General features: G+C 39.1%; 1 protein-coding gene across 2 annotated transcripts in view; it reads left to right on the forward strand.

Moving 5' to 3' along the window:
* Window positions 1-27,432, forward strand: part of LOC121943534 (neural-cadherin) — a 398,280-nt gene that overhangs the window by 208,289 nt on the left and 162,559 nt on the right. For both annotated transcript variants that reach the window (XM_042487073.2, XM_088081016.1), the window contains exons 16-23: window positions 3,710-3,853; window positions 14,355-14,475; window positions 14,981-15,143; window positions 17,469-18,137; window positions 19,931-20,122; window positions 21,915-22,358; window positions 22,561-22,891; window positions 24,098-24,191. In XM_042487073.2, the coding sequence (XP_042343007.2) occupies window positions 3,710-3,853; window positions 14,355-14,475; window positions 14,981-15,143; window positions 17,469-18,137; window positions 19,931-20,122; window positions 21,915-22,358; window positions 22,561-22,891; window positions 24,098-24,191 (2,158 nt within the window). The remainder of the gene's footprint in view (window positions 1-3,709; window positions 3,854-14,354; window positions 14,476-14,980; window positions 15,144-17,468; window positions 18,138-19,930; window positions 20,123-21,914; window positions 22,359-22,560; window positions 22,892-24,097; window positions 24,192-27,432) is intronic.

Consider the following 27,432-nt stretch of genomic DNA (forward strand, 5'->3'; position numbering starts at 1 on the left):
CTCATTATTTAAGCCAGTGAAAAGGTAGTGGTATTCTGGGAAACAAGACGAGTAATGCATTAACTGCTTTCTGTTGTTGGGAAGGGGGCTGAGGAATGTTTCAGAATTAGACTAAATTTTGGCAAGAGAAAAAAAGGGGTGGTCATTTGTTTCAAGGTTTCCTTTGAACTTGCACCTCAAGAAATCTGAATGAAAATGGGGTCTGTCCATAAGTCTTCCCTAAAGATGAGTGGGCTTGTTTCCAGTATATGTTTTGTTCCTTACAATCTAAGTATATGTATGATGTATATTTGATGTATATGATGTATATTTGTCTTTTTAAGGAAAAGGAAAAGCCCGTTTGAAGAGCAATAAATCGCCAACATAACTTATTAAACAGTCAGTTCAATTCAAAATGTTAACTCAACTGGTATTATACACATCAGATAATTAATAATACAAACTGTAAAAAAAAAAAAAATCAGTATTAAATTCCTTAACTTTACATTTTGATATAGTGTTCAAGCCTATTGTTTCAACAGCATGATACCTGAAGTTTAGTTATGGCTTTTGGTTTTGGTGAGCCACCCCAAGAATTTCAGTGCTCCCATCTGGCCACCCTTATAAAATATTACTAAAATATCACTAATCTCCGAGCAAGAACTTCTTTTTCCTATGAAATGAATGCAGTCTGAAGTTTTCCAGGATATTTGTGATTATTGTTTGAATAGAGCTGTTACTCCCTAAAATTAAGTACCAGCATATCTGATTTTGCCTCCTGCTGATTTTTTGTACTTAAGCAAGCTAAAATTATAACAGTTTATTTACCTTCTCCATTGGAAACAAGTCCCCACACAAACATTATATCCTTGCATTCAGTAGCAGTCCTCATTGTAATTACTGCTTATTTATTAATTGTATATTTTGGTTTGGATTGATTGAAGCCTACTTATATCTTAATATCTTTGTGTACTTGATAACTTCTTAAAAATCTTCTATGCTTCAGTAAATTGTACAATAGAGTTCTACCTGAGAAGTAGCTTTACAGAAATACTTGCTAGGGTTTCATTAACTCATTAGCAACAAACAAACTCCTTTTAAAATCAATTGAACTTGTCTGTCACGATAGCACGATGGTCGCATGATTCCATTGGATGGATCGACTTTTCCATAATGATCACCTTGCTGCAATTCTCACCAACAGAGTGTGTTCAGTTAATTTTAGCTCCCACAGTGGTGTAAAGCAGGGCTGCCAGCTCTCATCACTGTTATTACTGTGAGAAAGTATTGATTGTGCGCTCACCTGCATTTTGATATCGCTTTGGTTATGTGAGGATACCTCACCTGCATGGCTCGATACTGAAGCTTCATGTCTTCATGTCATGAATTCCCACTTTAGAATATTTTTCAAAAACATAACACTGATAACTATTATAACAGGCAAGCCTGAGGTAAATGCTTACTTATCCCCCAAATGTTCCCATGGGCTACTTTGTCTAAAATATTTACTTGTACAAGTACTGATTTAACTTTATGTAATTTTATTAGCTAGCTAATAAACATATTCCATTCATTTTATTTCATTATATGTTATTTTCAAGAGCTGTGTTTTTTTTCTATATTATTTCTTACAATTTTTAAATTAAAGTGGAAGCATGTAACAGTATTAGTTAATTCACACTAAATTTGGCTTGTGTCACCTGTTTTTTTTGGCTGGCCTGTAGAATGCGAGGCCATCCCTATAATTGCAAAAGTCTGTCTGTGAGTCAGTGATGAAGTCATGCCATTGGTCGGAGTGATCATTAATGTGTGTGTTGGTGTTTCCCTATTGATGTGAATGAATAGGTGCTGACAGAGCTGTGGTGACACAAACCTTCTATTTATTTCAACTATTTCAACTGAAAACCATTTCCCTCGGTAGAGGCAAAGCTTTCTTTGTGAATTTCACAGATAAGAAACAATAAATTGCAAAGAATTAAAGCATTTGAAGTCTTTTGTGTAATTTATCTCAGGCTTTATTTGAGTAGACGGAAAAGTTCACTGGCTGCTTGGCTAATTTATGCAATGGGAGATGTCATAAGAATGTGTCAGTAATGTTAGCATGTTGGACATGTGGGGAAAACAGGTCCACCATAAAATGCTGGTCTTGTCAGTGAGCATTGTCAGTTATAATAGAGCTAAATGTTGTACTTTTGATTAATGTTGTTGCTATTAAGCCATGTTTTATGTGTGTTTTAGTTGTATCAGACACCACTCAACAAAGTGGCAGAGAAACCCCATTGCCAATTAGTGTTTAGATGGTGTTTAGATGGTGTAATTGCTGAACAACCAAGAAAAACCTCCGCATAAGTATAAATCATGACACATCTATGGTGAAAATGTTCACATAGGTGCAGGGCACTTGCTATAAATCAGCCTTTACATCACTGGCCAGAGCTGAGGAGGGGAGAGTTGTGTTAAATGGAGTAAAAAGGAGCTCGATCAGTGGGTTTACTGCCAGAGAAAGCAAGATCTTTCTGCTGGGTGATTATATGTTGTTCTTTATTTTAAGATGCATTTGCATTTTTTGGCTGGACTGCAACAACATAGCAAATTAAAGTCCTCTATTGTTTCATACACTGTCCAGCCATTTACTAGATTTTGACCTCGTCCTATTGATGCATAAACATTGGCTTAAACATTACTCAAAATCCCCGAGGTGCAGACCCTTGTGTTTTATCTGAAAAAAAAAAAAAAAAATGAGAAAAAAAAAGAAAACTTACATGGGGGGGTGTAGATTTGCTGTATATAACTTTGCACATCTGCACAAATAGACTCACACATACCAAGCTACAAGTTACAAACTAGAGACAACAGAATCAAGTCATGACAAAAATAACCTCGATAGGCAGAGTTTTCACAGGCAGTTAACAAGCTCTCCTGGCTAGTGTCTGGGGCGGGGCTGGGGGTGTGATTTTAACACATACATGTCTGTAGAAGTGTGAAAACGTGGATGAGCAGGCAGCATTAACAGATGAGAGGGAGGATGAGAGGACGGCTGCTACATCTGCTTATCCACTTTCTGTGTTCTTCCTCTATCCCTCCCCACCTTTCTCCCTCTGTCTCTGACAGATTCTGAACACGTGCAAAGCTCTGGCATCTGCGACTTGTTTTGTTATAGCTGCAAGGGCTGCATTAGTTTGCTATCTGTGCCATGAACTGTATACCATCTCTTCCACCCTGGCTTGAATAATTTATCTCATCTTGAAGCGTGTATTGCAAATTATGCTCGTTTTGATGCAGATATCAAAGGGAGCTTAGTATGTTGGGTTGCTCAACTGCTGAGCGATACACTGATGCCCCCAGGGTGCTTTGTACTCAGCTTCAGCCTGCGGTCGGATGCTGAAGGAAAAAGAAACAGCCAGATTTAATGGTAAAATAGACAGAAATAGTGGAGACAGATGACAGATGTAATAGAAAAGTGGAAGACAACGGTGGATGGAAGAAAAAAAAAGGATGTTATTTTTGTTTCCGTCTGTGTGCATGAACAAATGTCTACTTCCCTACCTGCATCTATGTATATGTGTGTATGTGAGCATGCGTGCTGGTGAAAAGTGACTAAATTGTTGCTATCTTAAGAGAGATAGACAGATGTTCATGTTCACGTTGACAGAATAAGAACAACCTCATGTTTATAATCGCCTTCCTCTCTCTCTCTGAATCTCTCTCTTTCTTATCTTTTTATTTTCAGACACAGCATATGTTCGTGTTTTTATCAGTGACGTGAACGATAACAAGCCAGCGTTTGCACAGACATCCTATGAAGTTGATGTGGATGAGGACGCTGATGTAGGCTTCGCCATTCTCACTGTCAGTGCCAACGATGGGGACGAAGGTAGGTGACATGGATAAAGGAGTATGCATACTTGAATAGGTGCGTGTGTTTCTTTGAATAGGGTGATGCAGATACCATATGGAAAGTGTAGGACTGATGGTGGGGCTGGTACTGTTAGTCCATAATTGACCACATTTACTCAAACATTTAAAAAGTGTTTCTTTTTTCCTTCACTCCAGAAAAACAACTCACTTCATTGCTTTTGTTTGACCCCGTTTTACTTTGAGAGGGGAAAAAAAGATTTGCACTACAAAACATGTCATGTAGTCGTGAAAACCACAGAGTTTGAATCAGCAACTGCAGAAGAACCCATTCAGTATAACCTTTCGAGGAAGGAAAGCTCTCAAGCGCTGAAATACTTTCACCACTTTGGGCTTTTTTCCCTTCAGGCAAACATTTCTTAATGTTAAGATGTTGCACCCCTGTAGATACTGAGAAGCCAGCTGCAGCTGGTACATGTCCTTGGAGTCCTCTGGCATTGCTTTTTCTTTGTATTTTGAACAGTTTTTCAATATCAACACTGGCTACTTTATTAAATTATCAAACATTTCTTTTTACCTTGAGAATGTGGTGCTCAGTTTTGTCAGCTGCTTCAGCGACTCCATTAACTCGAGGTTTATTGTGGCACGTTCTTCCACATGGTTGCCCCTCATGTCATGAATTATAATCTCAAGTAAAAAGGGTGCACATTCTTTTTCCATATATTCCCGTCCGTTCAGTGGTTTCCTGATTAGAGCCAGGGACAACACAAGTAAGATTCAAGATTTTTGACGTTAAGCGGAATTTAAGAATTTAGATTTTTTTCCATTTAAAATTGTTAAAAGTACAGTTCATCCCAAAATCAAAAATACATACTTTCCCTGTTACCCGTGGTGCTATTTATCAATCTAGATTGTTTTGGTTTGAGCTGCTGAGTGTTGGAGATATTGGCCTTGGCCTAATGTCTGCCTTCTTTCCAATATAATGGAGCTAAATGGCACTCAGGTTGCGTTGCTCAAAGCGCTTAGTCTATACATCTGAAAATCTCAACAGCACTGCCTCCTTCCAGAAATCATGACCCAATTACTCAAGATAATCCACAGATCTCGTTGTGAGCAGTTACATGTAGTGACTGTTGTCTTTCCTCCAATCTACACCTGCCAACTGCATCACATTGCAGAAGGAAGTGTTCATCTGCTCATGGACGAGAGGATTGAGCTCAGGACAGCACGAGATGTGAACATTAATGGCTTCCTCCTTGGCTGAGCTGTAATGTTACTTATTCCAGTTGTGATAGGTAAGACATCAGTTGATGCACATGTGGTATCCATAAGTGCTGTTACATTGGCAACTGGACTAGTTTGAGTTGCCAATGAAATAGCAGGATACCATGACCTGGAGAACCTTCATCATCATGCACATGTAGTGATTTGATATGCTGGTGTAGTTTGGTTGGGAAAAAATAAATAAAAAAAAAAATCTTGAATAAGAAGAGTATCTTCAACACTCCCCAACACACCAAAACAGTCTAGATTTTGTGGTGAATTGTCCCTTTAAACACTTTGTATTAGTTACATACGCCTAACTGGTTGACATTTCCAGTGCACTTGCCTTTAATAGAGCACTAATTAAGAATCCTCATTAGGATTGGCGAGCTTGCCAAGACCTTTAAATACAACAATTTAGGTTTGTGGTGGAGCACGGCGAGACACTCAGCTGCCATGGCCAGAGGCAATTGTAAGCTCCTGACAGCAAAGACAAGGCCATTATTTCTTTATGGAATGAAAAAAAAAAACTCTTCAAGCTGAGCACTAGCCTACACTATCAAAAGGAATGTAGTAACTGGATAGAAATCTGTCGGAAAAGGTCCGGTAGTTATAGATCAACAGCAAAATCAAAAGATAATTGCTCATTTTAAGTGACCAGGGGTTGCATAACAGAAGTGTGACTGCATCAGACATCAAGATACAGCTGAATGAGAGTCAAAAACTGTTCCACTTCATCAGAGCAGAGAAGAATTGTGGAAGTGGGGCTGATGGCTCTTTATTTAGCTATCAGAACAGAGTTAACTGGATAAATGCAGTTGTTACGGCTAAAGTGTTGGCAAACAGTTTGCACTTAAACTCCAGCCAACACAGACCCACATATTATTTATATGGATTCACATTTCTGCCCACCAACTCCTAAGGAAAATATTTTGGTGTGGATTTCTTCACCAGGTATTTGCTGACCGTGTCGGTAGTCTGGTGTTGCGGTGCTGAGTGGGTTTAATCATAGCCTTTTAGGTGGAAATCACTGCCTATGGGGTTTCTTGAGTGGTGGGACTGATAAAGCAGCAGCCTTAAAGGTGCCCTGTGGAGATTTCTTGTGAACAAAGTTTGGATTTGTAAGCAGTGTTACTGATCAAAATGCATTGTGTGTCCTTTTGGAAAAACGTATTGGCAGGTAAAAAAAAATGATCCCCATAGGGACATTTATCTTGATAACGCTGATAAGTGTTTGGACATTTTTACTGGATATCAATGGGTCCAATAGCCTGCTATACGACAAATAGCGCAACAACAGCCAGTCAGTGTGTCGTCTGTCTTCTCTGCTGTCTGTGTCGCTGCCGTTTGCAGATGGGTGGGATTATACTCCACACACAAAGTGGACACAGTTTAACTGTAGAGCAGAGAACACAGCATGAGGAGCGCAACAGACTTAAAGATACTTAAATGGTATCACCTATGTCAGTACTCATCATCCATAAGATGGCAAAAGGGCGACAGTCTGATCAACACAAACTTTTAAATTGTGACGGCTTTCCTGGTAGCTCTGTCTGCTGTAACTTGCTGCCTCCTCTTAATCCACGTCTGGTTTGTTTTACACAGACACAGAGCTTGTTACGCTTAAGTCCTCGAACACTTAAGTGAACTCCTGTTGTCCTCAAAAGCTGAGGAAATTGTTGACAAAGTAGCTACCATGAAGTCATTCATTTAAAAGTGGTTTGGACATTATAAGGGACAGAGCGCATTAAGACAGTTTGAGATATATAACATCGGTCGCTGCCAGCCAAGACCTGAGACACAACTTATCTTTGCCAACACCTGAAAAGGTGTAATCCCTGAAACCACACCATTGTTTTGTTAAGTTATAATAGAAGAAAATAACTGTGCTGTTTTTTTTTAAGTATGTTTGAAGTTTAATTAGATGTAATTCAGTATATTCTAATGTTTAAGGTAACATTAGGCAACTTTAAATTGATTTTTTTGAGTCTCATTTTCAGGTTGTCAAATATCAACATGTTTGGCTGATGGTCGGACAGAAGCACCAACTCAAGGGTCGGTCTTTGACAACTTGGGAATGAGACTCAACAATCAACTAAAAGTTGCTTAATATTGCTTTAACTAATGAACCATTTGCTTTATCTAGGTCTGAGTCATTATTGGGATTCTCTTCCAACTGGCAGTTTTATATAATGTAATATCAATATTGATTAATTTGAAAAAAAAGAAAAAGTCATATTTTTGCCAAATTACGCAGCCCTAGTAAAATGTATTTTCTTCCTGATAAAATATTTGCAGACAGTTTTTTCTGAAAATATTTTTAATACAGAATTGTTGGCTTAGTTGGTATTCTTCTTCTGCACAGTATTTGTTGGTGCATTGCTGCATTTGTGTGCTATGATATGGCCACCTTTTGAGCAGTTGATCAGTGTTTGAAACTGTCATGAGGAATATGTATCGTGTCGTACTCAGTAAAAATGTAAAATGTACCAGTAGAGGTCAAATAGATAAAAGAGACTAAAATCTTACTTTAGCTAATTAAATCTTTTAGCTGTTTTGTTTTTAACTTAAGCACTTGAGCTTTTTGGCCTTGTGGAAGATAATCAGCTTGTCACGATGAGCTACACTTTTCTTTATGCTTCTTTGGTGTGCATGTTGAGTGTTTGACCTTTAACACCCATATATGTCGCTTATTATGCTATGCTGTGACAGAACCAGAGAAGGCAGCAGTACACATTGAAAACTACTTCCTGGGTGTCCTTGAAAGAAATCACATTTTAGTCAGGATCCCTATTGTCTGTCTCAGAACGTCGACAGAACAAACTATATAGTACCTAGTATTAGTATTACAAGTTTTAGTCTGCTGGACTGTATATATTAAATTGTTTTATACTGTCTAATAATGCAGTCATATTAGAAAGATGATCACAAGCAACATCCAGAATGAGAACATCTCGTTACTTTGTGTGACTATTTTTAGAGATGATGCAACTAAAATTGGACTTGAAAATATGCCCTGCATTTACGTATGACTGTAATTTCTTGGGAGGAAGACAAGTAGTGGACCTGTGTGTGTGTGTGTGTGTGTGTGTGTGTGTGTGTGTATGTGTGTATGAAAAAGAGAGCGATAACATCAGAAAAGCTCTCACTAGTGTACACAAATATAAGCTTTCTAACCTTGTCTGGTGATAGTTGTTCATGTTAGCCATTGTTGCAGCCAGATGCTCTCTCTCTAACTTACCTTTTTTTTTCTCTCTCTTTAAAAAGAAAACATAACTACTGAATACCAAAGCAGATCCAAAATTCTGATGTGAAGGAAAGTTCAAGTGATGATTCAGCAGCAGATAATAGTGTGAAAGAATATATTGCTCTTACAAAAACACGACTGCAAGCTTAATATGCATCTGGCTTTCCAGCCAAGGGATAATATACATTTATATGTGTGCGAGATGGATGAAAGAAAAAGGTCTAATTATAAATGCTTGTGCTCATTACTGCTCGTGGCTCATGTTGAAATTGTATACAAGGGTCCAAGGTGGAAACTCCACTGCTGGGATTGAACTTGTGTCCCTGTGTTGGTAGAGCGCTTGTTCTACCAACCTGGTACTTGAGTCAGTGTGCTGCCTTCACTGTATTTAGTTCAGCCTGCATGAGTACATATTTTTACCTTGCACTATCAGACACTATTTATTCCTTTTTGAGTTGGAACAAATGGCTGGCATCTGGGGCCCATTTTGTGCCTGTTATGGCTCGCCTGTGAAATTTGTACTTGTCCCGACTGTGAAGCAATGGCTCTATGTAAAACAAGACAGAGGAATTGAAAGTCAGTGTTTGATTGAAAAGGGTACTCACACTTTAAGCTGTCATCATTATTCAAACCAACTGAATTTCAGCCAGTTAGAGACTGGCAATGGTGTTCACGCATTTTCTGCTGATGGCGTTTAGTCTAAACCACGTCCAGATGAATTCTCCCTGCAAGCATGCTGTTGAGAATCCTGTTTGAAAGCCAGAGCCGGTCAATATTCAGATTTAGAAAGGTCACATTATGTCTCATTTTCAGTCTAGAAATCTTCAAATTTCAGCTCATCTCACTCCACCCCTGATCAACATAAGCAGTGCTCTTACCAACTTATGAAATCTGTATAAATGCTTCCTAAAACAAAATGTTTTTCTGACCTTGGTGTCTTTTTATTGAATCAAGTGAAACTAAAGATTAGCAAGACCTTTGCAGTAAAAAAATATATGGCCATTTCAACTGAGTCATCTCCATAAATTCTCATAGATCTTTAGGAATGTGCTATAATGCTGCATATATAGTCCCTTGAAAGAACACTCTACTGAAAATCTTTCAGGAGCAAATTCTCACCTCCTGTAGGCTTGAAAGGTGGAGGAGGAAGAGGACAGCAGCTGCCACCTTAGACTCACAGAAAACTCAATAGTTTGAGTGATTGTTCCCCCCCAGAAAACCCAAAAAAACAACCAAACAAAAAAAAAAAATGCATTGAGACATCCACTAATGCCCTATGACAGCATGTTCCACTTAACAGCTGTTGATCATTTTGCTCAATATGTTCCAGTCACTTCTCAATTTGCAAATAAACGACTACATAAACTACTTAGCCTTCGAGATAGTCATATTAGCTCATCAGAGGAAATGTTATTAAAAAAAAGCAGTAAGAACTGTAAGTAAGTCTCTTGGGAGCTACCAAGAACCAGTTAAAATTTGATTGCATGTTTGTATTAGTTGTTGTCAGCATGACAAAAATGAGTTAAAGTAAGCAATAATTTTTTTATGTTGGCTGTAAGAAGGTTATTCATTGTGCTCTGCTATGCTGTATATATAAAAGTCATCACACACACACACATACACAAACATATTTTTAATGCATGTCATCAGCAAAATGACAGTGTCCTCTCCTACAAGGCTGTGCTCTGTCCGTATCAGGTTTTCTGTCTGCTTATCAGCATGTACAATTGTTACACCTAATCTACGAATCATAGTTCATGTACACAAAAATTGTAATTGTAAAATTGTAAACTTTTCCTTTTTATCTATGTTATTATAAGCTACAGTACATTTGTATCTGTTTTCTTCTCAGAAGTATTTCACCAACATCAAGGGGTTCCACATAAAACGGGCATCTGTGCAGTAGAAAGATGCTAATACTTTTGAAATTGGTGCTACATGACTGCAGAAAAAAAGACAAAAAGGACTGTGGCATTTACTTCTGCTCAAAAGGCAGAAAACCTACAACTACCAGAATGCACTGTGCCATACCAGACCAATTAACACTCCTACTGGTGGTTAATGTAATGCAAACTGTGAACTTTCACCCAGTGGTGGCCAGCTGGCAACAAACAATCTCGTATTAGACAATAATCTAAAAAATTTGAGGTTAGAAATAGGCAATGCAATAACAGTCTTGGTTTACATTTACTCAGTGCTGCCAGTGTCACCATTTGATCTCAGTTTTTGGCCTCCATTTTCACTGTGCAGGAAACAGTATCGCGCCCACTTCCTATTCACAAACACCCACTATTACAGCTAAACAGGGCAGTAAATTTGTATGTTTCTGAAGATATTTTAGGCCAGAAATAGGCAGTGCAGTAAAAAAATGATTGATTTATAATCTAATCGTCACTGTCTAATTTTACCATTTTATATGTTTTTTTTCCAAGTGTGAGAGAGATAGCTTATTCATCTTATTAACTACTGTTAATATTTGATTGATATATTATTTTGCAATGTTTAAAATGATATTTATATGGACTATCAAATGATTAATGTTTTTAATTGCAAAATATCAAATTTGTAATCGCTTGTTTTCCATCCTGTTATTTTGCATTACAAAACAGTTTTTAAGTCCATATTGACAAGGTGAAGCAGGTCTTACCAGATTTTCTTGATTAGGAATCAAATGACAGCAAAAAACTGCATGGGACTAGCATAAAGTGGGCATGTCTGTAAAGGGGAGACTCATGGGTAGAACCCATTTTCATTCAGATATCTTAAGGTCAGAGGTCAAGGTATCACTTTGAAATGACCATGTTGTTTTTCCATCGCCAAAATTTTGCCTAATTTTGGAGCCTTATTTATCCCCCTTCCTAAGAAGCTAGCATGACATGGTTGGTACCACTGGATTTCTCAGATCTTCTAGTTTCAAATGATCATCATGCTAGCTTTGAACCCCGGTACAGCCTCTCAAAGACAGGAATGTTGATTAAACGTGATTAAAAAAAAAATAAAAAAGTTAATTACTGACCTTAATCACATCCCAATTAACAGATTAACGCTGACAGCCTTAATATTCATGATGTCAAATCCTCTGCCAGCGCCTTGGTCAGAGGTGCAGACAGGTGTATTAACCTAATGTTCATGTTTTTGATGGTGGTGAGGGAAACCAGAGCCCCCACAGGAAACCCACACAGACATGGGGAAAACATGCAAATCGAATCCGGGATATTCTTGCTATGAGGCAACAGTGCTAACCACTGAGCCACCGTGCCGCCCTTATACACCACCCTAATACAAAGCTGGTTGAAAGTCAGCAAAATATCCCTATAATGGTTCAGGGCGGACAATGGTGATAAAAAATGGAGCAAGTATAAAAGATCTCTCTTGAAATGCCATATATAAAGTGAAATGTTTGATGTCTTTGGGATTAGAAACACCTGTCAGCCCTCTGTGTCTGTGCCTGTGTCTCTCTTCCCCTTCCTGCTCTCATCTGTCTACTCCACTTTCAGGAAAGTACAGTACCTAGGGAGATGAAAAGAGTTTTAAAATTGGTACAACTGGGAAAAAACAATTATTTTCTCTCCATTTGTTTGTTTATTTTAACCACTGTGTTACCCATTGTGCCATTTCTGTTGTCCTTTGGGTCCCAGCACTTTTCTAAATACTTAAGAGATTGAGACAACTTGAAAAAATCAGGGATGCAATTGCATATATCCCCTAATGTCTCATTTAAAATGCCAACAGACAGACGGTACAAAACGATCTGGATTAGTGTGTTCTCCTCTCCCCTTCCTTGACTTTCATCTCGCTAATAAGCTGCAAATCTCATCTTGTCTTCAGAGGGTTCTCCTTTCCCTTTCATATTAACATGAGGGTTGGTAGATGCAATGGTGATTGAAATGCAGACTTTCACTTTACCAGTAATTGCATTGAGGGGGAACATTTTGTTGATCAGCAGCTAATAGACTTTATTAAAGATGCTTTGCACATCTTTAAAAAAAGATATTAAGTGAGGTGTGGAAAGAACTTTGGAGATGAAGGCAGGGGTAACCTCACAGCAATATGATTTTCAATTGCTTGGAACAATGGATTATTAATTATTCAATGAAAATCGCCACATTCCGCTTGTGTTCAAGCATTCTTGTAATTTTACTGACTTATGGGAGACAACGCAACAGCACTGTGCCGCTTGAAGTCCTAAAATCTGATTAGATTCTAAGTTTATTTGTTCATAACACCATTTGTCATACTTAACAGCTTCATTAATGTTGGTCCTGGCTCGTATATTGTGCAGGAATGCTACTTTTCCTGAATATTTACATACCTCTATGTCAATACAAACACCATCAATTTAAATTCTATGGCATTCCTCTGCTAATAAGTGCACATTAGTTGTAGCACTTGTACCTGCAATAAAAGACCTGCTGGATCGTAATCAGTTTTCAGGACTATTCAACACAACCTGATAGCAGCATTTTTGTGATTGAACACAGGCACGTAGACACATCTTTGGTTCTAAAGAGAGCTCATGCTGTTTTTTTAGACAAGTATGGTAATGAAACTAGGTGAAATTAAGCTTGTGCACACAGCCTAACAGAAGCTGTAAATGCAGTGATAGTGTGCTGTATATGTATTTTGTTTGTAGTAGTTGAAGACTCATCTCTATTTTTTCTTTTTTTCCTATTTTCTCTTGAAGACCTTGAACAGTTGTGACGTTCCATTCAGTACTTTGATCACGTTTTCTGGCTTTTAATCTGTCTTTCACTCAAAAAACACATCTTGAATGCCATTATTGCCAACTTTTTGATGGCAATAATCAAAAGCATCAAAATTTAAAGCAATTTTTGAAGCAAAATTGCTTCAAATGTTGAATGGTAATATTCAAAACAGCAGCCAGAGCCTTAGCAGCAGAAGATATAACACCTGCACTGAGTATTTTTGATACATAAAAACCATAAACCATAAAAGTGTCCATACCATGGTTTTCATTTTTCTTTTGTTATTGAATTGGGTCTTAATGGACTTCTAATAATTCGTAATGATTTTTAAACTTAAATTTGCTATAAAAGTCATCACTTTGGTCTTAGACAAATATTTCAAATCATTTCAAAACTTTGAATCATTAATATTTGAACGATGCTGTTAAGCATGACAAATGGCATTATAAACAAAAAAAAAAATTCATAATCTAATCAGATTTTAGGACTTTAAGCAGTAAAGTAATCCTCTGGTCAGCAGAGGGACGCACAGTAACTGAAATCACAGTCGTTGGGATCAATGCATCAATGCAATTTTTTGAGTGCTCTGGACCACTCGAAAAATGTTCTCTTAAGAGAAAAGCAAAAATAAGAAAACATTGGTGAATCCCAAAATTTAAACAGTAACTTGTCTGGTTGTTGGAGACATACAACCACAAGGTGTTGATTCTAGTTTGTGGATGTTCCAGGTATGCCAAAAATAACTGCATCAAATGAAAATGCATTCCTTTTTCTTGTTTTCTTCTTGAACATGTTTTTTTCTTTATTTGTGTAACAGTAAGCTTCAGTTAGGTTATTGTCTTGAGGTGTAAACATCTGATACAAATTGTTGGTCAGGCTTTAGTTTTTCTGTGCACGGCTTTACAATTTTACTTCTTCATAGATATCCTTTCATGAGGATGCTCCTCTAATGCAGCTGGTATAGTAATCACCTTTGTAAGGGCACAGGCTGCTTGTTGTTTAAAGACTCATAACAATCAGATGACACCAAACACTCGATATCTGATTCCCGTCTGCCTGCTAAAGCAAGCTGATGCTATCCGTCTCAGTTAGGGAAGACGGATTGGTGGATTGACAGAAACAGACAGCAATAGACTAGATGGGGACTTCCAATCCACCAAAGCTCTTTCATGCTACAAATACAAGACGTACGCTCCTGGCCTGTTTTTTCCATCACTTACTAACCATATGCTGCTTTGTCAGTAACTAAGGTTAATTTATACAAGCTGTCATTCATCATTTATCCATCTTGTCCTGTTCTGCAGGTGGAAATGCAAAGCTGCGCTACCAGATCACATCAGGGAACACGGGAGGGGTGTTTGATGTAGAACCAGAGGTGGGCACTATCTTCATCGCTCAGCCTCTGGACTATGAACAGAACAAAAGGTAGGGAAAGAATCATTTCAGACACAAATATGTGCTTTTTGACACAAGTAAATGTTGGTCAAAGGATTTACCTTACACATATAGTGTGCTTTTCTCCTGTCGTATTGCTTCATTTCTTTTTCTGGTACCGTATATGTTAGATTAGATTACATTAGATTAGATAAGATTCACTTTATTAATCCCGAAGGAAATTGAAGCACCAAGCAGCTCACTGTAAAAAAGAATAACGCAACAAGACAATAAAAACAAGTTTAAAAGAACAGATAAAAACAGATGAAAAACCAACAATAGATAAAAAAAAAACACAAGCCACGAAAACACTAAAGGACTGAAACTTAAAAATAAATAAAAATCAGACAGCAGTTCTAGCTTTTAACTCCACTTTTGATGAGCTATGCCTTAATAGATTGTAAACATTAAGTTTAAGAAAATTTTTTTAATTCAATTTGGATCTAGTGCTGCTTATATTGAGAAAGCCCCTGACAAAGCTGAAACTTATGTGCAGGTACAAGCTTCATGTCCTGGCTTCAGATGGGAAATGGGAAGATTACACAACTGTGACGGTGAACGTGGTTAACAAGAATGACGAAGCTCCGGTGTTCACCGTTAACGAGTACTACGGCAGCGTAACAGAGGAGCTGGATGGCTCACCGGTGTTTGTGTTGCAGGTACTGTCCAATTATTATAGAAAGAGTTTGTGAATGTTTGTGCAATCATCTGTTTTCTTAACATATTGTCTGTGTTATCACATGCATTGACCATTTGTTGAAGTGTAAATCTAACCTGTCTTGTGTGTCAAAACTATGCAAGCTAAACAGCTTGCATTACCCTGCAAAATGAGTTTGACCTATCATTTCTTCCTTGCTCCTTTAAAACTAGTATTAACTAGTTTTACACAGCAATGCAAGCCTCAGCATAATATTGCCTAAATATACAGGGCAATTCTTGTACTGCTCCCACACTATCTTTGTGTTTTTGTCACGCAGAAAAATACTGGACAGTATTCACTGAGTTCTCAGGACCTCTTTCTAGGACAGAAATTGGAAAAAGGGCTTTTGGGTATTCTGCACCCTCAGCATAGAATTTGTTGCAAAATGACTTGAAACACAAGGAGCTGGTTTCGTTAAATGTTTTAAATCTATAATGACAGACTTAGAAGCAGATTCTAAAGGATGTTGATGTTTTTAGCCTGCCTGGTTATACAATTGACTCCCAGGAAGTTCACTTTTGACTCATCGTTCCCTTGTAATGCAAATTTAAGTGCTAGTGAACTGTTTTGTCCCTCTTCGTGTCTCTGTCTGCAACTTTGTGTTTTCACTTCTGACTGCCTTCGCTTGTAAAATGATTCTTTATTTCAGTGGGACCTGGGTTAAATAAAGGTTAAATAAAGTAAATCAACGAAATCATGCATGTATGTGTTGCCAGTTGCCAGCTTCATGGAAAAGGCTGCTTTTGTGTTCCTCTGTCAGGAACAGACCTGTTATTTAAAAAAATATTCAACATTTCAAGTGGTAAATCTTCCTGTTGTGAACATGGAAAGTCTGACAGGCATAGCAATTATAGCAAAAGGAAATTGAACTTTACAAACAATCAATTGCACACTCAAGACCTGCCGACCGACCAACTTTAAAATATACATTTTATATTGTTATATTTTACATTTTTGTTTGAAAATCCTGCATTTTGTTCAATGTGTATAGAGTTGTTTAGTCTTTCTGAACAGCAAAAAAAAAAAAAAACACTTGTTCAGTTTTTTTATTTATTGATATATTATTGTTAATATTGTATTTGTCTTTTGCCGTAAGTCCATCAATTCTCTTATTCCTACAAGCTTCTTTAAGGGTGTACCATGGAGACAGTGTAGGAAACCATTGTGGGAACTTTACATTTGTTGTAATGGAAAAGTCGCTATGTTAGGAAGGTAAATATGCTAACTGCTGGCACCTACTTGTCCAACAAAAAACAGGCCAGCTCTGCATCATTCTTCATCCCATCCTCTCCTTCAGTGAAACCAAGCCCAGATTCACTTTTGTTTTGCAATGAGCTTTGTCTGCATGGAATTTCGCCTTGTTGTATTTTTGTTTCCTTGGCGCTGTGTCTGCAATTTTCTTAGCTTCTTCTTGGATGCGTGCAGCTACTACCTGGTCTCTACAAACTCCCGACACAGCAGTATATAAGAATATACAAACATGCAGGCAGAGGGCACAGTCTTTGCAGATAAACACACCACCACACACTTCTAGTGAGTCATGAGTGTTGATTGAGAAAGATTATTCTTGTATGAGTCTATGTTTATTTTTTTTTTAAAGAAAATCCTGTGTAGTTGGCCTTTAAATGTCAGAAGTTGAATTCAGATTGAGATCATCCTAATTTAGTTCTGTCTTTATTTATTACTATGTAGCTCAGGCTGGATGTAAAGCTTGAACCCTGAATCTGTGTGGTTTATAAGAAATCACCCTAATGAAAAGAACACGTGTTTTAACAAGTGTTAATGCAACTTGATTAGCACAGTTCTAAATTAACAATTCACTTTGAATATTATTGTCAACCATGTCTCTACAAGACACAACAATGAAGTTATTCATATTGAGACTGGTGCTCTCCTTTCTCTCATCATATGTAAGAGCACATTTCTTACTCTTTAAAAAAAAAAAAAAACACACTTTAATTTTGGCTCTACATCACACAGCAATTATGGTGCTAAATTGAACCATCTTTGGCCTGCCCAGAGTGTAATTGCTGTTGATGTGTTGAGGGTGAGTGAGACAGAGCAGACAGAAGAAGAGAGGCAGGAGAGGTGGGGGTTGGGGTTGAGGAGTTTGGATCTCTGCCAGGTTTACCTACCGGGGAGTTCATAACTGCACTGAGCAGTTATGAAGTGCTTCCAGTCAAGATATCACTCCAAGTCAGCAGCATTTCAATAATTAAATAGTGTAAAAAAAAGTGATTACACTCTCATCTTCCTCTGTCTCACTGTCCCTTTGATGTTGTAGGTAACAGCGTCTGACCCAGATAAGGACGCTGACCAGGAGGCCCTGCGATACTCCCTCCATGGCCAGGGTGCCGAGAGTGAATTCATAATTGATGAGGTCACAGGCAAGATCTACGCCCAGCGGACCCTGGACCGCGAGGAGCGTGCCGTGTGGCGTTTTGTCGTCTTGGCCACAGATGAGGGTGGCGAAGGTCTTACAGGCTTCACCGACGTCATCATCAATGTGTGGGACATCAATGACAATGCGCCCGTCTTCACCTGCTCTCCCAGCTGCCACGGAGACGTAGCAGAGAACTCGGTCGTGGGGACGTCCGTGATGGAGATGACAGCCACCGACCTGGACGACTCAGCTGTAGGACAGAACGCTGTGCTCTCCTACAGGATTATGGGTAGTTTAGATGCCACCAACATCGAGGTGGGAGGAGTGCCTACCTTCTCAGAAATGTTCACGATCAACCCCACCACAGGGACCATCACTGTAGCCATGGGCGGTCTGGACAGAGAGCAGGTTGAGTCCTACCTCCTGGTTGTGGAGGCCAGAGATGGAGGAGGGATGACGGGAACTGGAACTGCTACCATTCAAATCAAGGACGTGAATGATCATGCTCCAAGATTCACTGATCACTCGTGCCTGGCCAGGATCTCTGAGAATGCGGAGCCCAATGCAGAGGTGGGTCAGAGCTGAACTTAATGCCCAAGTTAATGAGGTACTATTTTATTATCTTATTTTATATAACTATTAACCGAAGCCTAAACCATATTTAATTTCTTTTAAATTACCTCTGTACATGTAAACACTTGGTAGTGGATGTTGTTATACTTCAGTGTCCAATATCTCCCAGAAAGGCAACACACAACAGAGTAATACAAAAAACATCAAAGGAAGCAAACTCAGCAGTCTGCCTTAAACCCTAAGAAAGCTTCCTGTTTACAGCAGGCGCAGCACTTCTCAGTAGAATATTTAAGTTAGGACACAAACCTTTTGAGGTGCCTGACTCCTGATTTGAAATGTAACTCATGGACTTTCTTAGATACAATATATCTTGCAAGATTTAAAAAATGAAAACAATGGCAACAGGTGAAATCTGAAATCAATAAACAACTGAGGGCATCTGTCTAAGAAATGGGTTTTTTTGTTTGTTTTTGTAAAGTTTAAAGCAGTTTAAGCAGCTCCTTTGTGGCCGGTTTTCCATAGAAGAGCTGCTGCAATCCTGTTTGTTATTTGACTGAAACAAACTAAAGAGATTGCATCATATATATAACAGAGCGTTTGGTATCTTCACAAATCTGAAAACACATTAATGAGATATTTAATCATAATTTAATCATAATTTCAGAGCCCAACTCTGCAGACATTTGCAGCTTTCATTTCTTTGTAGCTTACTGCTTTAGCTTCCCATGTCATACATTGACTGTATGTGGCAGAACACAAGACTAGAGATTGGTGTTGAAGTCAAGCCACAGATACTCAGATATTTTTTTGTAGAAGAAGAAAGGAGCTCATCTCAAAGATATACTCTGGCTATGGCTCAGATCAATCTAATAGACAGACTGTATGAATACTTCTAAACTATTGCATAGCACAAAGTTATTTAGCTCCTGACTATCTTAAGAAGGCTTTGAATTCTGGCTAGGTTTTTTTTTTTAACTGAAATACATGTCTGACTGAGCAGCAGCAAAACACTGGATGTAAAGAGAACTAGACTTGGCACCACCACTCAATTAAAAAAAAACAAACAAAGAATTGTTGCCACAGACCACCATTATATAAGAAAATGTAGCAAAGTTACAACAGTTAGCAAGGCACCTGTGACTCTAAATGGGTGGGCCACACAACAGATAGCAGGAAATGTGTTTGGGCTCATGTGAGCAATTTTGATTCATTTACAAGATACAAGTCAGGTGTTCTGTTGTTCTAATAAAGCCAATGCCAGGCTGCTCATCTCTGTTGACTCCAGCAGAAAACGGTTGCCTTATGGAAGAGCTCAGCAGTTACATGTCAGTGGTATAGAATCTCACAGCAGTGCTGACTGTAGCAGGGTCCAGGGTTTCTGATAACTTTGCAGTCAGGCTCATGAAAGAGTCTTTGGGCAAACAAAAATAGGTGACAGTGTGCTCTGTAGAAACTCTTTCCCCTCTTATTTCACTCACTCCACAACCTTGTTTGGGGAACACAGTGTATGCCAAGGGTTGGGCACTGAAACCTAGAGCCAATATGGTGCTGCTTCCTTTATGACAACAAAACTAAATCAGAACGTGATGTGTGCTAGAGACTGTGTGTCAGCTGTTTATGTAACACATCAGTCATGACAACTTCTGCACTGTTTCAAACTTTGCGACTCTGCTATTGTCAAAAATGCACCGCCACTTCACAGAGATCTAAATTAATGTGTCAAAAATGTTACGAGCTAATGTCCCAATGAAATACTGCCTTGTTCACATAATATTATTGCTTGTGATAAGGTCCTGGAGCTTGCTGCAGAGGACAGGGACACTGGAGAAAATGCCCAGCTGACCTTTAGTGTTGTGGCTGGAGACCAAGAGCAGAAGTTCTACATGGTCAGTCACAAGCAGGAGCAGCGCGGCACCCTGAGGCTAAAGAAACGTCTGGACTATGAACGACACAGCGAGCAGAGGTTCAACCTCACACTGAAGGTATGTGGAAGCTGTTCCACAAAGTCGCGCACCATTGAGGGTTACCTTGAGTCAACTTCTCTCTTTAATTCAGAGAGTTTAACTTAACTTTTGTGGTTGGAACCTTAAGTGACAGTTGTGCAGCATATCTTAAAGGGAAATAAAGAAAGAGAGAGTCTGAATCAAAACTGGCAGAAGCCAGATGATGACCAGTGCGTTGGTTCTTGATATCCAAGTGTTGAAAATATGAAATGGAATTTAGAAGGAATCTGATGTTTGGGTTCATTCGCATTCACAGTATGTTCCTGAAAGGTTTTGAGACTTAAAGAAAAAAAATGAAAAAAAAAAATTTGAAAAATTTGAAAAAAATTCAAATTTGAAAAAAATTTGAGAAATTTTATAATTTTATAATTTTATAAGCACTAACCTTAAAGTTATTTGTTTTCCTTAGCGCTACTCAGAGCCGGTTCAGACCTCCATGGGGCCCTAGGCAAAATTCTGCTAAGGGGCCCTTCTAACTGAACTCCAAAAATTTTCAACAGTCGCACCTGACACCCAGCGCTTCCACTTATCCCCCCTTTAAACATATTGCACTGTCGCCACCTGTTGGTCTAACTACGAATAAATTCAGACCAAATCAAATCAAACTAAATGTGTAAACAAACAATCATACAGTATTATGCATGTATGTAATGTTTGAAATAACTCACCATTAAAAGTTCACAAATTTTATTTATTTACTAAGATATCTGCATCGATTTTTGCCTGTGGGCTATCCAAGCAAACAGAATTCAATCTTAGTCAATATTTATCCATTATTTTCCATTTTGTCTAAATGCAGTTGTAACTACACTACAACTAAAATTATAGAAGCCAACAAGATGCACACAGAGACCGGGGTTCACCCAGGGCTCACTGCCCTGTTAATGTAGGTCAAACACAGACAAGTCCCTCCCACTCTCCCACCCAGAGATGAGAGTTACCTGACTGCTGTTCCCGCAGTTCATTCTCATGTTGTTTCTTCCTCCTTTTTTCATTTCCGGAGGGATAACTCCGCTTCATCGTGGCCTTATACAGTCAATGATCGTGGCGTGCTAAACGCTTTCTTGCTAGGCTGATGCGGAATGCGGAATGTGGGACACGCGCACGACGGACGGTGACGTCGTCATGTTTTTTTTTTTTCCACGGGGCCCTATTGGCTTGCGGGGCCCAACGCAACGCGCGTAGTGTGCGTATTGGGTGAACCGGTACTGGCGCTACTAAATCCCTCAAATCAAGCTGTCATTGTCTCTGTCAAAACCTAAGACTAAGACATACAAGGGGTAGAGAATATACTGTAAAGTCAGTCAGAGAGGGCACAGAAGGTGTCATATGTCAGCTACCAACAAGAACTATAAAGCTCCACCAGCTTACTTCTCACATTGGTGTCAGTTAGAGAAAGCTGTTGAAAAATAAACAGAAATGCTATTGAGTGATATAAACAGCAGCTGCGGCACACATGTGCACACTGATGTACGGATGGTGTGATGCTGCTTTAAGAATGCAAAGAAATAAGAAAAGGAGTGTGATCACGACTGTTTAGACCATTGTTTGACTCTTTTTATTTTTGAGCAACTCTTGGTGGAAAATTCCAACCTTTGACTTCACAGAACATCATAAAACTGTTCAGAAAGAAAAGATAACTATTTACAATCACAATTACTGCAGGGTGCCTTGGAGTCATTGCAGAGCAGCCTGTTTTGGCGGATAAGACAGAAGCTTCCCTCTGCTGCACTTGTATGGCATGTGATACTATATGAGGTTCTCATTTTAGGTTGAAGACCTGGACTTCTCCAGCCTTCTGCACTGTGTGGTGGAGGTGGAGGACTATAATGACCATGCTCCTGTCTTCATTCCACACCTCCTCTCACTCGCTCCGCTGCCTGAGGACATTAGTGTGGGAACAAGCGTGGCACGTTTGGTGGCCAGTGACTCTGACTCAGGACAGAACCGCGACATCACCTATAGCCTATCAGAGGACTCTGATCCCGATGGGCTCTTTACCATTGACCAGACTGGTGCACTATCTGTAGCACGCCCTCTGGATCGGGAGAGGATATCGCAGCATTATTTGGTCGTCATGGCAACCGATCATGGGGTTCCACCTCTAACAGGCAGCGCCACAGTCCAGCTGCCGCTGTTGGATGTAAACGATAACGGACCAGAGTTTGAGGCGGCATACGCACCAATAGTCTTTGAGAATGTGGCCGGACCACAGGTAGGTTGGACTGGGTTAACATGCAATGAGAGATACGCCTAATGATCAGCTGGTCTCAGCATAATGATATAACGATATGATTTGGTGAAAAGAAGGAAGTTGGGAAGAAGGAAAGTAGAACAAGTGTTCATTTTAGAAATGGATGATAAAAATAACAAACCTTAGCAAGCCACAACCTCTCATGCTCTGCCTTCTTGTTTAGGTAGTAAGGTTGAACCAAACATCAACACTCCTCCGAGCTGTGGACCAGGACTCTCTAGAGAATGGCCCGCCCTTTCACTTCACCGTCCCCTCAGAGTATCGCCACAGCAATGACTTCTACCTCCAGGACAACCTGAACGGCACGGCGACACTAACGGCTCTGAGGACGTTTGACCGTGAGCGCCAGAAAGAGTTCCTCATTCCTATTATCATGAGCGACAGCGGCCATCCAGCCAAAACAGTGACCAGCACCCTGACAGTGACCATCGGTGACCAGAATGATCACGCTCATGTGGCTGGGGAGAAGAAAATATTCATCAATAGTCACAGAGGTGAGAGCTCTCTGTCTTTAGGATTTGTTGTTCAAAGACTAGCTATATTTACATAACGCGCCCACATTTTCCAAGCACATTTTGAACTTTGATCTCAAAAGTAGTTTTCTGTCTCTGTAAGTGAAACTGACACTGCTCGCCAATTAATTTCTGATCAGTGTGCAGTAAGTATTGGAGACACACAGACTATTTTTATTGTATTTTTCACCTCTACCTCAGTCCACCCACTGTCACCACATTATCCCTGTCTGCATGATTGGTTGTTAGTCAAAATGACTCCCATGGTGCTATTCTAAGGATCACAAAGGCAAGTTATTGCTTGATTTGACATGCAATTAATCACATCTATAATGTTTGTTCCCCTTGAACCCATTGCACGTCTAGAATAAAGATATAAAACAAACCACATAGTACACACATAGTAAAGTATCTAGGCTCAGACTATAGTGATTCTAAGATACTGTGTCACAAAACGCCTGCTCATAATTTTGGCAGGATTAAATTGTATTCAAAACATGTTATTTTGTTGACCAGTTCTGCAGTCAGGCCTTTCTAGACTTAAATATTACCAGCTCTACAAAAATAACAAGTATTTGCATCCCTTATCACCAACTAATGAAAGACCTTTTTGACTCATCTGTTTGTCACAATCCAGAGCTTGTGTTCGTACTCTTACACCTAAACTTGTGGGGAAAATAGAATAGCATTATCAGTGTTTTTGCCATTGAAAGCCATGAATGCCTGACAACATGCTAGAATTCAACATGTCAGAGTCTGCCTTTAAATTTTCAAGGGTACCTTCAGAATAATTCCCACAAAGAGTGTGGAGTTGAAGGAGAGAGAATGGAAGCAACGGCCATTCTTACAGCATGATTGTAATCATTGTGCATTCAAACAACATTTTCTGTTATGCATTTCCCTCTGCTCAAAGGTAATTGTGAATGAAGCCAGATACACGTACATCCAAGCCTGTAATTTCTTCAAAATGTTTTTTTTTCCATTGTTGGTACTATTTGTGTTTGCCTGTTGATTTGCCTATTGTAGTGGTTTTCAAGGGTCTTAGTAATACAGACACTCACACACTTAAATACATGGAGATACGCATGCTGAGAATCAACAGCTGCTCTTACACATTTTCCTGAATAAAAGGAAGGCCAGTGCAGATGTAGTGGTCAACTGATAAGCTGGTGTGTTTTCTGTTATCAGGTCGTATGCCAACTACAGTGCTTGGAAAGGTCTACTCTCCTGACCCTGATGACTGGGACAACAAGACATACGTCTTTGAAGGACACGTGCCAAGGTACATAATGCAAGTCTTCATGAACCATTCATGTTGGAATTCTCACATATTTGACTTACGTCAGAGGAGAAAGGGAGCTGTAACACAGATTTAGGCAGAGGGCCATCCACACACAGACACACTAACCACTAATTACCATATTTGTACAAAATGCATTGTATTCATTTTGTTTATGCATCATTTTGTCATCTACATTGTCTTTAAATTTTATTATGTTGGTCAGTTCTGGACATAAAACATCCATTTTTTTGCACTGTGAGGGTCTAAGCACAGAGGGTGTTGTATAATGTATAAATATAAATATCATTTGAGGCAAATTGTTATTTATGGTATTGGGCTGTATAATAACATTGAACTGAAATTAGGAAAACTAATATATTCTAATCAGAACTGTGTCATGAATAGTCTCAAGTGAGTGCCTCATCAGCCAGATGAGTTTCAGTTTGTCATTGAAGCAATCTGTGGATGTGTACAGTATATTCTATCATATTACAGCTTGAATGTATTTCCGCTGAACCTGCAATTACAGTCAAGGTGACCTTTTTATTAAAAAAAAAAAAAAAATAATATATATATATATATATATATATATATATATATATATATTTGCTTGTTTTCCAGACAGAGTCAACAAGCTCAGTAGGTGATTATGAAAACAGAAAGCAGTCAATAAAGTATCCTTGTGTGTTTCTTTTACTGCACTCTTTTAGGCTCGTACTCAGGGCTGTCAAAGAGCCATCATCATCTCTCTCGAAGGCAGCGCTGGCCAAATGCTTTTGATGGCCTGCAGTGTTTGTTGCTTAGTGCTAGATGATGGGTCTGCGCATCTTGATGATCTATACTTTGTCAAGAGATAGTTTTCAAAGTGATGCGAACACCTGTGTTATGGCTCATTTTGATCAGCATTAGATACTGATGGAACCTTCTGTCCGTACTCTGCGTTTATTTCAGCTGATTTGCGAATGAAACAGAGCAGTACCACCAGAGATCATGGGATGGTGTTATGTAGTTCAAGCGAGATACAACAGTAATACTCAACAAATACATTTAAAAAATGCTGAAACAGAATGAATCGGTAATATAGTGAAAAGAATTATCCATCAACATGTTGCGATGTATTGAAAGGCCTCACAGCTCACTGCTATCTAAAATGCTGCCTCCTTTAAACTGTCCATTATTGCGACCTCCTCCATTGACGCCTCATGTGCTGTTGTCAGGAACTTTTGACTGCGCCCTCTAGTGCCATCTATTGGCTTTATTTATGCCAACATAGAGGATGCGTGGAAGTATGAGGGCATTGACATTTACAATGTTGGAAACTTAGGTGCTAAATTTCATATGTAAAGGGAGTACAAATGAGCCTTCACACATTACGTTTATGCCCCTGAGCCATATTACGTCAGTATAGTGATTGTACACAGAAAATCATAGTTGTGGCTGTTTTGATGTGTGCCGTTTGGCAACAATTTATTTTGGCTTTGAGGAGGTGGGCAGCAGCTCACACACCACAGCTTTGGAAAGCCAATGAGCTCACAGGAGAGAGGCTGTGCTGCTAGCCCCAGACTGAGTTTTTTTCAGAGCAGCAACAAATCGCTAAAAGGGTCCGAAAAGTTGCTATGAATCTAAAGATTATTTTAAGCTTTTTAGCCTTTAAATGATAGGACAGACTAAGTGGGGGGGGGTGACATGCAACAAAGGGCTGAAGCCAGGCTGAGCTACTGGGCGCCCCACATTGCTATAAATCTAGCAAGAATATTTTCAAGTTGGCAACGCAGTGTTTGCATTTGTTTTGATAAAAAAGACCTATGGCTATAGCACAATAGCCAGGCCCGAAACACGCCCCTGCTGCTATCCAATAACTTCTTTTCTGCCTCCCAATGCCTTTTTGCATTTGTAACTAATGTATCACAACACTTAATTTCCATCTATTCTGTATACATTTAGTGATGATATTAGGCCTAATTTTGTGTTGGCACTGTGGTCAGCAATCAGAGTCCTACGTCCCTGATGAACAGCATAATTCTGTCGCTTCTTCTTCAGTTATGTCCAGTCTTTTTACCACTTTTTTTTTCCTTTATTGCCTCACCATCCTGTCCAGTTTCCAATCCTTCTCAGGTGATTCATTACTTTTCCTTGTTTTTCAGTCTTTGCTGCTTTACTTGGTTTTCTGCGATAGGATGTGGAGGCTCTGGCCTGTTTCTGAAAATGGCCTCCTCAAGGCATCCCTCTGCCACACAGAGCAGATACATTTTTTATTTTTACACACTAGCCCAAATGCACACACACAGAAGTGCCAAAAATCACATACAGTGGCACCCCACGACACCTTAGTGTTCATCTTCAAAACTGAGCTCAACTCAAGATGACAAACTTTCCTCCTTTTTCTCTCAAAGTCAAAGTTCAGCCTGTATAAGGGACTGGGTGTACTATGAGGTATTAACGTTTCATGACAGCTCTCATCTCTTGGTGTTTCAAACCTTAGTCAAGTTCAGCACGCATTGTGTTACTGCTGCTGTACTGGATTTTCTCAGAGCGGAGCTGATCAAAGCTCATTCTGGTCTGCTTTATATATTTTTATTTCAGTGCTTCAAATCAGCCACAGTTATTGTTCACAGTGTGTGTACTTAAGTTAGTCGATTTCTGGTGTTTTGGATCAAGAGGTTGTATTATAGTTGTATCTCCTTTGTTGTTAATCAAACAGCACAGAAATGATTTTTTATTTATTTATTTTTTTTTGATGTAGCACATCAATGCATCTTATGGAAAAGTTTAACTGCAAGTGTCCTACTTTGACTTGAATAAATGTGGCTGATAGTGTAAGTAATTGACATAATGGCATAAAAAGCAGGCTTCAGCAAATTGGGAAATACCAAGTGGGAAAATATTGTTATTTTTTGTAGAGATGTAAATTATCTTAGTCAAACCTGAAATTAAGTGCTAGACCTAAGACATAATCTCCCCAGCACAGCGTATGCTTTAAAATGACTTAATGTGGCCCTTGTCTCTACAAGTGGTTTATTATTTGATTTGCCAAGGTTCTGTCTTGGATTTCCACTGTAATTAAACTTGAATGAGCTCATTTACTGTACTAGGGGAGTACGGAGACAAGGCTCAAGTGAAATTGCTTCCTTGCATGTCTCTGTGCCTATTAGTCAGTCTCATTTTCCCCCGTACCTTCCTCTCCCTAATGCATCGTCTCCTCTCACTTTCTATTATTGTCCCAGAGGGCAACTGGTTTACA

Source organism: Plectropomus leopardus, chromosome 1 (assembly GCF_026936395.1).
Source record: "Plectropomus leopardus strain MGB_pleo_1.0 chromosome 1, ASM2693639v1, whole genome shotgun sequence".
In the NCBI taxonomy this organism is placed as follows: Eukaryota; Metazoa; Chordata; class Actinopteri; order Perciformes; family Serranidae; genus Plectropomus; species Plectropomus leopardus.